The 14455-nt window shown below is 27.5% G+C and overlaps 3 protein-coding genes across 21 annotated transcripts in view; 2 read left to right on the top strand and 1 right to left on the bottom strand.

The window, feature by feature from the left end:
* Positions 1-2024: 2024 nt before the first annotated feature.
* On the top strand, positions 2025-5447 carry LOC122636980 (nucleoporin GLE1). The gene is made up of 9 exons (XM_043828736.1): positions 2025-2205; positions 2292-2364; positions 2572-2871; positions 2976-3425; positions 3515-3605; positions 3694-4104; positions 4176-4480; positions 4578-4956; positions 5094-5447. Exons 1-9 carry the CDS (start codon positions 2165-2167, stop codon positions 5354-5356), a joined length of 2313 nt encoding a protein of 770 aa, XP_043684671.1. The 5' UTR covers positions 2025-2164; the 3' UTR covers positions 5357-5447.
* Positions 5448-5532: 85 nt separating this feature from the next.
* Positions 5533-11366, bottom strand: LOC122636972 (titin-like). Of its 19 annotated transcripts, none has more exons than XM_043828711.1 (21): positions 11209-11366; positions 10211-10554; positions 10039-10095; positions 9727-9789; positions 9537-9599; positions 9358-9420; positions 9118-9180; positions 8636-8698; positions 8446-8508; positions 8286-8348; positions 8142-8204; positions 7982-8044; positions 7815-7877; positions 7650-7712; positions 7286-7348; positions 7101-7163; positions 6784-7012; positions 6496-6638; positions 6285-6414; positions 6015-6197; positions 5533-5819 (listed from the first exon to the last, which is right to left on the bottom strand). In XM_043828711.1, the coding sequence occupies exons 2-21, from the start codon at positions 10529-10531 to the stop codon at positions 5653-5655; spliced, it is 2049 nt and encodes a 682-aa protein (XP_043684646.1). In that variant the 5' UTR covers positions 10532-10554; positions 11209-11366; the 3' UTR covers positions 5533-5652. The 19 variants fall into 19 exon arrangements, with proteins under 19 accessions (XP_043684646.1, XP_043684645.1, XP_043684651.1 ...); XM_043828710.1 differs by having other exon boundaries at positions 11188-11343; XM_043828716.1 differs by lacking the exon at positions 7650-7712 and having other exon boundaries at positions 11188-11343.
* A 1460-nt stretch (positions 11367-12826) lies between these two features.
* The window catches only part of LOC122636971 (matrix metalloproteinase-2-like), a 210791-nt gene continuing 209162 nt past the window's right edge, over positions 12827-14455 (top strand). The window contains exon 1 of the mRNA XM_043828705.1: positions 12827-13042. Within this exon, the coding sequence (XP_043684640.1) occupies positions 12989-13042 (54 nt within the window). The 5' untranslated portion in view covers positions 12827-12988. The remainder of the gene's footprint in view (positions 13043-14455) is intronic.

Genomic DNA, 14455 nt, shown 5'->3' with positions numbered 1-14455 from the left:
TTTTTTTTCTAATAGATCTCAAAGAATTTACAGTTAATTTGAAATTAATCATAAAAGGAATATAAGTGTTTATGTAATGTCCGTACGAATATTTTGATTATGAGGTAGTACAGATGATATGACTAAAGTAATTGTCAAATATTTATAGTTTATCTGAAGCTTCATTCCTAAATTTAGAAATTTTTATAAGTAGAGTTTGCGTACGATATTTAAAGCAAAAAAGTATGAGTACAGAGATTAGAAAAAAAAAAAAAAATAGAATATAAATTCGGATGCATGATTCATAAAATAATGTCTTCTGTGCAATCGTCGTAAAACATACAATGTTAGCTAAGGCTTAATGTAACTATTAAAATTAAATTGTGCCAAATAAATGCACATTTTGTATAATATCATATAATGTAAAAAAAAAAAAATGTGCCCCTGCAATTAGTGAGAATACTACATTTTACAATATCCATTGTTTAGTGCTAGATTTAGATATAATTTTTAAAAAGACTAAGGCTGTCCATCACCTTTCTCTCGAAGCGGGGAACGGTTTTATAAGTTTGTGTAGATTATACTAAATAGATAGTGTCGAAATGAAGTAATGTTTTGATTTTTATAAAAATAATATATATAATGTATAAGTATCTATTCACTAATTATTATTATTATTCACCAAATAATCAACAAAATTTTGATTTTAGTTACAAATCTGTATACTTTATATACATTCGTCCACGATATTCCAATATATACGATTTATTTATTTATGCAAATATTATTAGTAATATAAAGTGATAATACTGTAATGTTTAGTTAGAATTTGATTGAAAAGATTTTTAAAAGTACATTAAAATATATAGCCATTCGCTCAGTAGTACTCGATATATTGCAATATCGACCAAAGTTTCATCATGTAAAAGTTGCTATATTATAAAATGCTCGCATTTTAAAATAGAAATGCGCGACTATTCTCTCTATATTATTCGTACAGTTTTTTGCATAGTATATATTTTTACAAAAATCAACCCATAAGTTCTCTTCCACAAATTTAAAAAATAGTTCACAATACCGTCGGTATAGTAGTCTTCTAAGTTTTTTCAATTATCGACGGAGGAGTTTTTTTTTTATCAAATATCGGCAAGATAGATTTCAGTTTTATCGACCGACAGTTGGAGCGATTGATTTGCATTACTTAAAAATATATCTGATTGTATCTGAATGGTTGACTTGTACTACTTAAGAAATATATCTGATCATATATGTGCCGTTGATTTGTTAACATAAAATATGTTTAATCATATAAAAGCGATCCGCTTGTACTACTTAAAAAATTTTTTACCATATACGAGTGATTCGTTACTTAAATGTCTGATCATATACGAGCACCTGTTATCATATTACCATTATTTTACTAGATTACTACCGTTACTACTACCACATTATTACCAATAGTACTACCAAAATATCGAAAATAATATTTACGTTAACATTGAGAAAAAGCATAATTCTTGCTCCATTTTGATGAAAAAGGTCTCATTTTAAAAACGAAAGTTTAATATAGGACCTTGTTTTTTGAATTTACAAAATAATAAGTAAATTGTTCATGAAAAAATATCATTTTTTAACACGATTGAATAAAAATAAAAAGATTCTGCAGGGTAGTATATATAATAACGTAGTTTCTAATTATAATAAAAACTTTATATATAGGAGATAAAAAATATATAGTATTGGAATAAAATGTAGAAAATAAGAATTATAATGTATGTTTTTGGTGAAGGACTTACTTTATCTTTTGTAGAAATAAATCTTGAAATAATATACAATAGAGTGGATATTAATAATTGTTAAAAAATTTACATATATATGTATATATATATAACTTTTTATAAAAGTTCAATTTAAAAATAAAACGTAAATAAAGAATACGTATGAACCAATTATATAACAGCATTGATAAGATAGCATATCATTGGTCAATATAAAGATTCAATCTGATTGGCTGATTGGTTGATTTTCTTCACGTGCCGATATACATATAACAAAACACTTCGTGTAATTGGATTAGTTGTGTTTTTGTCGTATGTCATGCGAGAAAGTTGACTAAAGGTATAAGCTGTCTGAACATTATGTTATATTTATATAAAACAGAATTAACCGTTTTATCGGTTACGCAATGACAAAATGTGAACAATTTTTTAAATCTTTCGTAACGATGTATGAGTTGTATGAATGATTGAAATGTACATAAACCTACTTATATGTATATTCCATTTGTAAATTATTATAATCAAATTCTTTAGATTTATAAAGCTTATTTGGAGCAATAGTATAATTGTAAGAATGCCACACTCCATCAGTAATAAAGAAGATATGGTAAGTATAGAAAAGTCAAATCGTTCATTATTTTAGATAGGTTATGTGAAACATTTTCTATCCATTTTATCTTACTTTGCACAATGTATCGGTAAAAAATACATTGTATAAGTTAATATTTATATTTTAAAATACGTTCTGTATTAAGTAATGATAATAATAATGATATATATATATTTATAAACATATATGTATATATATATGTAGGAACCAAATATGAGCGACATAAGTGCAGATTTTGCTTGTTTAAAAGTATCTGCTTTAGGAAAAGTTTCGCGTATATCCGGTGAAATCGATCGGATTACGATTGGTCCTAATTCAGATTCAACTAAAAATGATTTTCAAAAATTGGAGAATATTGAAAATGAGCAAAATTCGTGCAATGTCAAATCGCCTCAGAAATCTATAGATGAATGGAACAATAAGATTTCAACACAAAGTGGCATTACGTTTTCAATAAAAAAGATATTACTGGAAGAAGAGTTACAAAGAAGAGAGAAAGTCAGGGTAAATTTTTTTGCAGATAATACATTCCAAGGAATACTATTATTTTAATTAGATATTTAAAAAGGATCAAATAATATAATGATAATTATTATTATATTTTGTAGAAAGAAGTGCAGCGTAAATGGCAACACATGGAAGAGAATGGAACTGCTATACAGAAACATATTTCCCTTTCACGTTCGAATATGGCTCAAGAAAGAGAGCGCAAAAGTGCACAAAAATATGCCGATATATTAGCCGAGGAGGAACGAATCGCAGAACAAGAAGAGATAAGAAGGAAACACGAACAGCAGTTACACGCTCAAAGAGCTCAAGAACAAAATGAAAAAATGAAACGTGATATGGAAGAGTGTAGAAAGAAAATGAAAGAAAAGGAAGAATTGATAAAAAAGATAGTACTCCTTAGACACGAATTTGGAGTCAAATATTATGATATTATTATTCTTTCAAAAAATTGCAAAGACAAAAGTACTATAGCAAGTTTTTTTATAATGCATTCGGTCGCTCTAAAACAATTGCATCGACAAATTGAATCTTTGGATGAAAAAATTAAGGTATTAGTAATATAATTCTTATAGTATATACAATATTATTTTCTATTTTTATTATTTCACTCATCTATATGTATTTAAACTTAAAATAGAGAGGAGATTTGGCGCCTGTAGATCTTTATACCGCAGAAATGACGGTACAACAGATAGATGAAATTTTATGCTCTTTAAGGGCAGAATTAGGTTTGTATATTTTATTATTAATATTACAATTACATTCTAAGATATTAATAATAATCGAATAAAAATATCAACATACTTATACTTTCAGATAGAATAACTGCCGAGAAGATAATTCCTGTATCGAATGCAGATGTACAAAATACAGATTTGATCCAGGAAGAGCCAAACCAAGAATCCAAACCAGAAGAAGTTGTAACAGTTTACGAAGTTTCAACCACAGATCAAATCAATAATGATAATGTCGACAAAAACGTTGACAACAATAAAGCTCAAGAAATTGTTCCAGGAAATATTCCAGAATCTGTTCCAGAAACTGTTCCAGAGTCTGTTCCAGAGATTGTCCCAGGAACTATTCCAGAACCTACTACCGAAACTGTTCCAGAACATACACCGGAAACTGTTCCAGAAACAGTTCAAGCGATAGAAACATCCACAAATCACCAAGTCAGTTCTGAAGATATTTCATCAACATCGACTGTGCCATTACAAGAAATAGAAGGTAAGTATTAACGTTTCTGTATCAATGAAATATTATATATATATATATATATATATATTATTTTCTTTCAGATAATATATATAAATATGTCGATAAAGAATCATTACAAATATACATTCATAGTCAAGAAATTTTGGAGAATTATGCCAAAAATTATAACGAGTTTTCACGATCGCCCAGTACAAAAAAATTTAGGTTCGAATGTCAAAAGGCAATAAATATTCCTGTAAATGCAATTTCTGTTATTAACGAGCAACATCTTAAAGATAAATATGAAAGATTGCACAATCTTCTCATTGGAAGATCATCTCCAAACCTAGGACAACATCCACAAGGAGCAGCATTTTGTAAAGATGTTTTAGCGAAAAAGATAGTAGTACGTATTTTCAATAGATTTCTTTTAACGAATCTTCTATTTTCATCCCGGAAGAAGATTACATTTTTTTTCTTGATACATTTTTATTTAATAACAGAGTCAAGGAGAAACACTTGTTTCAAGCAAACCAAAAATGGCATTTGCCATAGCTGCAATAATCGTAGCTCTTTGGAACGATCATAGCGATTTTGGTGAACTACTTTTAGCACATTTTCACAAAATTTGTCCGTTTACGGTTCCTGTATTCATGCCGAAAAAAGAAGGACAAACTAATGAAGAATATTACAAGTCATTGGGTTATAAATATTCTGAAAATGGAAATGTAGAAAAGCAAGATAAATTTTTGAAAAGAATGTCTGGATTAATGAGATTGTATATTTCTATAACTGTAACATCGCAAAGAAAAGGAATTACAAAGAAACATCCTTATGGATTACGGCATACCTGGAGGTGGCTTGCAGCTATATTAAATAGTGGTAAAGTTACTTTTTTCTTATCATCATCATCATCATCATCATCATCATCATTATCATTATCATTATTATTATTATTATTAATTTCAATTTTCAAAGACAAACTAATGTGTTAATCATATATTTATCCGTACTTATAGAATCTCAACCGAACACATCAGATCTTCGTGCGACTCTTATTTTGGATGTATTAGAAGTTGCAGGAAATTCACTTTGGAGTGTTTATCCTAAACAATTCCAAAAAATGTTAATGTTATTAGCTAATGAATATTATCCTCGTATGCAAAACACGGATGGTATTGGTGGTGGACCTTTAGTACGTTTAGAGGAATTTTTAAAAAACACATTAGCTAGGGGTTCTATACCACCTCCAGATGGGTATCTTGCTCCGAATTTTTGGTAACTTTTTATAGATAAATTTGTTTTGCGTGATTCTTGTGCATTGTACGTATCATAATTTGTATTTAAAAAACAAAACAAAAAAAAAACAAAAACACGAATGAAAAACCAAAAGAAAGAAAAAAAACAAAACAAAATAAGAATATAAACAAATGAACAGATAATGTGCATACGCATAGATCTTTATAATACAACGTTATATTTATTTTATAATATAAAATTTATATACGTGTTTATTTTTTCCAACGATAAATGTAGTAAAGTATAGATCATATTTAATACAATATAAACGAGATAGTTTCAATAATACGGTCCCCTTTTAATGGCAGACTTAACATCACTAAATTCATAGAAATCTGTGGAATTGATGGCAAAACCTAAGATTCCAAAAGATGCTAGTTTCTCCATCCGTTCAACATCTTGATTACAATTAAGTAGAGAAGATGTTAGCTTTCTTACAAGATTATCTGTAAAAAAAAAAAAAAAAAAAAAAAAAAAAAAAAAAAAAAAAAAAAAAAAAAAAAAGAGAGAAAAGAAAAGAGTGAGCAATAAATAAATAAATAAAAGGGATGAAAAAAAAAACATCAGAAATGACGAAGATGAAAAGTGAATAAAGAGATGCGATGCTAGAAATGGTTTTTTCTTTTAAACAATTTTCTCACCAGATAGAGTTTTATTAACCATGATACGATAAGGTGGTAATGGTCCCAAACTGGTGACTATACGAAGTGATTCTATGCCGGGTAAAGTGTCCTTATGGCACATGATAACAGGAGCTTCCAAAATGCCTACTTCAGCTTGTTTACCAGCGACCATTTGTAAGACAGCTATTTGTGAGTCGACATCTAAGAAAAGAGAATATCAAATTCCAATAGTTTGTTAATCATAGAAAGTCCTTTATGTAGATAACATCATAATTTGTTCGTATTAACCTAAAGTATTGCCGAAGAAAGCTGGACCTTCTCCAACAGTATGCAAATAATTATACAATAGTGTTGTAGCTCCTACTTTTTTAGACCTGTCAGGTAAAGCACATCTATATCCACGCATGTCAATGATATCCTATAACATTATACGTATATATATAAATTTGTAAGTTTCAAATATCTAATTCAGAAACTATGAAAGGTTTTATGAGTTTACTTCAACATGAGGTGTGAGATCCGAAGCAATAATAACATCGGCATAAATAGAAGGTGAATTATCCTTGTTAAGACGATGTTTGAATATAAAAGATACTGGCAAAAGATTACCATCTTCCCATTCTTCATTGGCTGACAAAATAGCTGAAATGAAACAAAGTGATTAATATATAATATTGGTATAGAATATTTCTCTTTTTATCTTATCAATAAATATATCTTAATAAATAAATATATTTATTGAAATATTTTTATTTGTAAAAATAAGCATAGCATTTTATAAACCTACCGATGTCGGTAATATTCTTTGCTACTTTCCTATTAGATCTAGGCTCGTATAAAAGATTAACAGGCCTTTCTGTTGCAACTTCGATCACTTCCGCCAATAATTCAAAAAGAGCAACTGGTAAGGACGGTACTAAATGTGTAGCTAATACGATTGGAGATTCATTTGTAATGGGTGGCACGTAGGGTTGACTTTTTCTTGGTACAGCAACGTTCGCGGGTTTAAATGGTTTCTATAAAAAAAATATATATATGTATATATATATATATATATTATTAATATTATTGGATTAAAAAAAAAAATGAATAAAGTTGATTTACATTTTTTTCTACAATAAAAAATTCCTCTTTCTTCGAAGAAGGTTGATCATCTTCTTTTGGTTTCTATAAAAAAAAAAAAAAAAAAAGAGAGAAAGAGAAAAATAATAATAAAAATATAAATATGATCGTTGTCAATTTTATTGGATTTTTAAAAAATAAAGAAAAAACGAATGACGTTGACCTACATTTTTCTCGACGATCACAAATTCATCTTTCTGCGAGGAAGATCGAACTTCTTCTTTTGGTTTCTATAAAACGAAAAATATATATATATATATATAAATACAAGTATGATCGTTATCAATTTTATTTTTGATTTAAAAGAAAAAAAAAAAAATCAATCAAATTGATTTACTTTTTTTTCAAGGATCGAATATTCATCTTTCTTCGAAGAAGATCGAACTTCTTCTTTTGTGATCTATAAAAAGATTTTAATAAATATGATCCTTATCTATTTTATTAGATTAAAAAAAAAAAAAAAAAAAAAAAAAAAAAAAAAAAAAAAAAAAAAAAAAAAAAAAAAAAAAAGAGCGAATCAAGCTGACTTACATTTTTCTCGACGAAAAGAAATTCATCTTTCTTCGACGAAAATAAATCATCTTCTTCTGGTTTCTATTACAAAAAGAAAATTGTAATCAAACTATAAATATGATCCTTAAAAATTTTATCGAATTAAGAAAAAAAGAAAAAAAGAAACGAATCAAAATGATTTACATTTTTTTCGGGAAACACAGATTCATCTTTCTTCGAAGGAGGTCGTAATTCTTCTTTCGGTACCTATAAACAAAAAATTTTTATAAAAAGTTAAATACAATTGTTATCAATTTTATTGAATTAAAGAAAAGAAAGAAAAAAAAAAAAACTGAATCGAATTAACTAACATTCTTTTCGAGAATCAAAAATTCATCTTTCTTCGAACAAGATCGATCTTCTTCTTTTGGTTTCTATATATAAAAAAAAAAAAAAAGAAATATAAATATGATTGTAAATTTTATTGGATTTAAAACAAAAAGAAAAAAAAAGAAGCGGATGACGACTAACATTTTTTTCGAGAATGCAAAATTCATCCTTCTTCGAAGAAGATCGAAGTTCTTCTTTCGCTATCTATAAAAAAAAAAAAAATGTTAATAAAAATATAAATATGAAATTTTGTTCGACTTAAAAAAGAAATTGAATTTCACTAACATTTTTCTCGAGGACGCAAAATTCATCTTTCTTCGAAGAAGATCGAACTTCTTCTTTCACTACCTATAAAAGAAAGAAAAACAAAAAAACAAAAAAATTTGAACGCAAATATAAATATGAAGTTTTATTTGATTCGAAAAAGAAACCAAAATTCACTGACATTTTTTTCAAGGACGGGTGATTCATCTTTCTTCGTAGAAGATCGCACTTCTTCTTTGGATTTCTATGAGAAGAAAAAATAAATAAATAAAATTATGAAAAGAAATGCAAGTGCGATTATTTTTAATTTTATTGGATTTACAAAAAAAAAAGAAAAAAAAACAACAACAAAACAAGAACGAATGACTTACGTTTGTTTCGAGGAAGAAATATTCATCTTTCTTCGTAAAAGATCGAACTTCTTCTTTAGGTACCTATAAAAAAAATTGTAATGAACATAAATATAAACGTCGTCAATTTTATTTAATAAAGAAAAAAAAAAAAAGAGAGAAAAGAAAAACGAATTAAACATATTTGCACTTTTTACAGTTAAAAAAAAAACTAATAATAACAATAAAAAGATATATATATATATAATCATTATCAATTTTATTAGCTTTTGAAATAAATGAACGAAGTTAATTTACATTTCTTTCGAGAATCAAAGACTCGTCATTCTTCGAAAAATATCGAACTTCATCTTTCGATTTCTATAATAAAAGAAAGAAAAAAAAAAAAGAGAAAAGAAAAGAACAAAGATTGAAAATATAAATATTTATATATATATATATATATATATATATATATATAATTTTATTGAATTAAAAAATGAAAAGGATTCGAGATGATTTACATTTTTTTCAGGGATCAAAGATTCATCCTTCTTCGAGGCAAATAAATTTTCTTCTTTTGGTTTCTATAAAAAAATAAATAAATAAATAAATAAATAAATAAATACGAAAAAAAAATAATTAAGAAAAGTGGATGATCGCATTTTCATAATCGTATTTTATTTTAATAATTTAATAAAAATATAAACGTGCTCGTTAACAATCTTATTGGATTTTAAATCAAATGAATAAAGTTAACTTACATTTTTTTCGCAGAACAAAGATTCATCTTTCTTCGCGAAAGGATGAACTTCTTCCTTTGGTTTCTATAAAAAAAAAAAAAAAAAATAAATAAATAAACAAATAATTAAAAACATAAATGCGATCAATTATCAATCTGATTGGATTTAAGATATAAATCCAATGGTACAAATTAACTTGCATTATTTTCGTGGAACAAAGATTCATCTTTCTTCGAAGAAGATCGAACGTTTTCTTTCGGTTTCTATTTAAAAAAAAATTTTAAAGAAAGTGAAATAAAAGAAATAATAAAAAAATAAAAATAAAAATATAATTGTTATCAATTTTATTGGATTGAAAAAAAATATACGAGGCAAATCAAATTGATTTACATTCTTTTCGAGAATGGAACATTCATCTTTCTTCATAGTAGATCGATTTTCTTCTTTTGGTTTCTATAAGAAAAAAATAAATAAATAAATAAATAAATAAATATGAAAAGAAAGTAAAAAAAAAAAACAAAAAGAAAAAGGTGTGTGTGTGTGTGTGTGTGTGTGTGTGTGTGTGTGTGTGTGTGTGTGTGTGTGTGTGTGTGTGTGTGTGTGTGTGTGTGTGTGTGTGTGTGTGTGTGTGTGTGTGTGTGTGTGATAACATTATCAATTTTATGAAATTAAAAAAAAAAAAAACGAATCATGATGATTTACATTTTTTTCGTGGATCAAAGATTCATCTTTCTTCAAAGCAGACGGATCTTTTGGTTTCTATAAAAAAAAATTATTATTATTATTATTATTATTATTATTATTATTATTATGATAATAAAAAAAAAGAAGAAGAAGAGAGAGAGAGAGAAAATAACGAATAAATTTAACTTACATTTTTTTCAAGGATCAAAGATTCAACGTTTTTTGAAGATGATCGATCTTTGTCCGTAGATTTCTCGATAACAAATTTCTTCTCGGTTTTCTTCTCGACCGATTGATCCATCATATTCTTTTCAACTTGTACATCAGTTTTCATAACTTCCTTCATCGGTTGTACTTGTTTCACAACCGGTGTATCAACTTTGTCCTTCTCAGTGATCGTTTTACTCGTAGCTTCATTTTTTACTTCATTAAGCGATAGTTTTGGATCATTGAATGTTCCTTCTTTTTTCGATCGAGTCATGATCGGTACATTAGTTTCCGATTTAGGCATTGTAATGAGATCAAATATTCGATCTGTGTAATAAAATAAAAACTATTCTTTCGTGTGTGCGTTTTGCGTGTGTATATATATATATATATGTATGTATATAATATATTGTTATTAAAAAAAAAAGAACAATAACATCAAAGTGATAGTTGTTATATTTTTAAAAATCATTAATAAATTTACATTATAATTTACAATATAATTTATATTAATTAAGAAAAATTTCGATCGATTGAAGTCGATAAGGTAGAATCCGATTTAATCATCTTAACGATCGAACATTCGATCTATTTTAATAAAACAAAAGTTGATTATTACATATATAGTTTTATATATATATATATATAAAATAGTTAATAAAAAATAATATATATATATAAAACAATATAAAAATATATATATACATATATATATATATATATATATATCAACGTATATACATGTATAATTAACTAACGAGACAGATAACGTCTTGTGATCGAAAAAAAAAAAAAAAAGAAAGAACTATCAATGTCATGCAAAGTTAACTTTGTAATATCTTTCAAAATGATAGCAATAAAATTTCCATTATTTTGAATAAATCGATCTATCGAATTTATCTGTCCGATTGTAAAATATACAAACAAAATTATAAATCTTATGTATTAATTTCTACTTACTTAACTGCTAATTATTCTTACCGGTATCCTTACGTCAGTGACCGGCGAAAACGTTGCGATTTCTGTTCGGTTTCGGATCTGTTACTCAATAATAACGATCAAACGAAATCGGGAGGAAAGATACTTTGACACGCGTGCGCGCGCATACGCAACAGATTGATAATAATATCCAATAATAATATCCAAAAGAAACATCTATAAATCTCCAAGAAAATAGTCCTTTGGTAGCGTCGATGTTCTACGGTCAACCGATTGATTATCTTCAGTTGTTTGCCGCGTGATGGCCTCGTGTTCCAAACCAGTGTCAACCTCTTTCTTTTTCTTTCTCTCTTTCTCTCTTTCACTCTCTCTCTCTCTCTCTCTCTCTCTCTCTCTCTCTCTCTCTCTCTCTCTCTCTCTCTCTCTCTCACTCTCTCTTTCTCTTTCTCTCTCTTTCGATCTATCAAATTACGACGTTTGATATTCCGAGAGAAAATTTTTCATACTTTGCACTCCGACTTTATCAATCTTCCGTGCCCCATTCACATGAAAGTATGTAAAAATCTTTATAACGTTGATATTTTCTTCATATTTTATTTTCTTTCTTCTTCTCGTCAGTTTTTTCAGACATGTCGCCATTATTCTTTTGTTGAAGAGAATGAGAGAGAGAGAGAGAGAGAGAGAGAGAGAGAGAGAGAGAGAGAGAGAACATACTTGAAAATAACATGTTTATTGATTTCTATTTAATTTATTTTGCTTTTTTATTAATACGAATAAAAATGGAAAAGAAAAATTCGATGTTTTTCTGTTACGTTGTGTTAAATAGAAAAATATGTATGTGACATGTATATATATATATATATATATCGTCGATATGTTACCGACCGTAGTAAAAATTCTGTCTATTTAGATTTTATTTTTACTTTTTTTTTTTCCTTTTTTTTTTTTTCTTAATAACGCAAATAAGAACGAAAAAGAACGTAACGTTAACAGTAATGCTTTTTATTTAATTTCCATTTGCTCTCTTTTCATTGATACGAAATATGGAAATTAATGAGAACTTAACATTTTTCTTATCTCTTCTTCTTTCATAATTTTAAAAATACAAAAGTTGTCAAACGTAGCATCGGATATCGTCGTTATCATATCATATTTTATTGGTTTCTTTCTTTTCTTTTTTTTTTTTTTATTTCTTCTTTTTATTTAATTTCTATTCATTCTTTTTTCATCAAGATGAAAAAGAACGTTGTTTTTTATTCTTTTTTTCTATTATAAATTTGAAAATACGAAAATAACAAATATATCGTCGATACGTTATCGACCGTAATTGCAAATTTCTTTTCATACAATTATAACTCAAATTTTTTTCTTTTCATTAATACGAATAGAGAAGATGAAAAAGAATTCAACGTTTTTTTTTTTTGTATCGTTTCTTATTTGATGATTAAAAAAAAAAAAGGTAACGAATATATATGGTCGATATGTTACCGACCGTGGTCATATATTTACCTACCAAAAATTACGAGTATTTTCTTTATCGATCGTTGATGAAGTTTCGATGTTTTCATGAGCCTTGCAAACGGACGAAAGTCCCACCGACCAAAAAAACGTTTACGATCACGGCCGGTGAAGACGTCATCCGGATGCATCGCTTCACAATAGTTTTTCTTTTCAGATGTTTCTTATCGTCGAGAGTGTATAGTGTTCTTCGTTCTCCAAGGTTTCTTTTTTTTTCCCTTCAACTTTAAATTCAAAGTTATAAAGAATCGAATGTGTTTATCTGTGTGAAACGATTCCAGTTTCATTCGCTCGTTGAGATATCATGGCTTTTAGACGAATAACAAGCTTTCATCTAGGCAAACAACTTGTATGGCATGTAAGTTATATGTCATATACATATTTGTAACGGTGAATTGACCACACCTCGTATCTCAAGAAAGTATATATTATTCGTTTAAAAAAGCAAATCATATTTTCTTCCTTTAACCTTTTTTTTTTTTTCTTTTTTACTTTTTTCTCTTACAAAAATTGATATTTAATCCGCACGACAATTTTGTACGATGTTAAAATAAAATAAGTACGTACGTACACGCGTACGTAAGTGCCAACATTTTTCATTCAGATATTTTTATGTTTTTTTTTTCTTCTTCTTTCTTTTTTTATTTTACTTTTTTTTTTTTTTATTATTAATCTCGTTATCACATTTTATGAAAAGACGGTGTAAAAAATTTTGCGATATCATTCGTGACTTCATAAAAAGGGAATCGTCATTGAAGAAGTATCTCGAGTTCGTATCAAATCTAACCAAGAAACTTTTCTCGCAAAGAGAATTCTTTGACTCATAGCACGTTCGATGATGATAAAAGAAGACACGACGATAAAACTTTCCGTAATGATTCCATATAATAATTATTCGTACAACGTAACGTTGTTATCGGCAGTCGTGCCTCCTTGGAAGAAAAATTATGATTGTCGTCTGAGACTTATTATGCGAGCGATATCCATATTAGAAAAAAAACGAAAAAGTTAGGAAAAAAAAAAGGAAAAGAAAAAGAAGAAGAAACAAGCAGATATATGATTTCTGTAATTCTACGATTAAAGATCGACTGAAAGATAGAGATAGAGATAGAGATAGGTAGATAGATAGAGAGAGAGAGAGAGAGAGAGAGAGAGAGAGAGAGAGAGAGAGAAAGAGAGATAAATAAAAAAACAACTAGTGCTTATAGACATACGAGAAAAAATTAAAAGGTAGTAGAGAAACAACAAGCAGACTTGTATCGATAACTATCGTTGATAATTCAACGCCAAATTTTTTTTTTATTCCGTCATTACCTCGCGATCATAACCTCAAAAAGAAGAAGAAAAAGAAGAAGAAAAAAAAAAGAAGAAAGAGAAAAGAAAAAATAGAAAAAAAAGAAAAGAAAAGAAAAGAAAAGAAAAGAAAAGAAAAGAAAGAAAGAAAGAAAGAAAGAAAGAAAGAAAGAAGTAACGAACATCGTTGGAAGGATGTGCCCGACGAATAGAAACTTTTTGATCAATTTCTCGATCGAAACCATAACAGTCAGTAAAGTGTGAGAGATAAATGCGTTTCCTATTTCAGTTAACTTTGGAATTCCTTTGCGTACGGACTTTAAACGATCTCGACGAAATCACAAAATTTTACTTACGTTGATATAAACTCTCAAAATTTCTGGCCGTTAAAACTTTCGATACTCGTTGGCTCGTGTCTCAAATGGGAAAGACATTTATTTGTTTCGATCGTCCATCTTGTTTTTTTTCTCACTCTGTC

Source organism: Vespula pensylvanica, chromosome 24 (genome assembly GCF_014466175.1).
Source record: "Vespula pensylvanica isolate Volc-1 chromosome 24, ASM1446617v1, whole genome shotgun sequence".
Classification (NCBI taxonomy): Eukaryota; Metazoa; Arthropoda; class Insecta; order Hymenoptera; family Vespidae; genus Vespula; species Vespula pensylvanica.
Note: the sequence above shows the minus strand (reverse complement) of the source record. Positions and strands in the feature narration are given on the sequence as shown.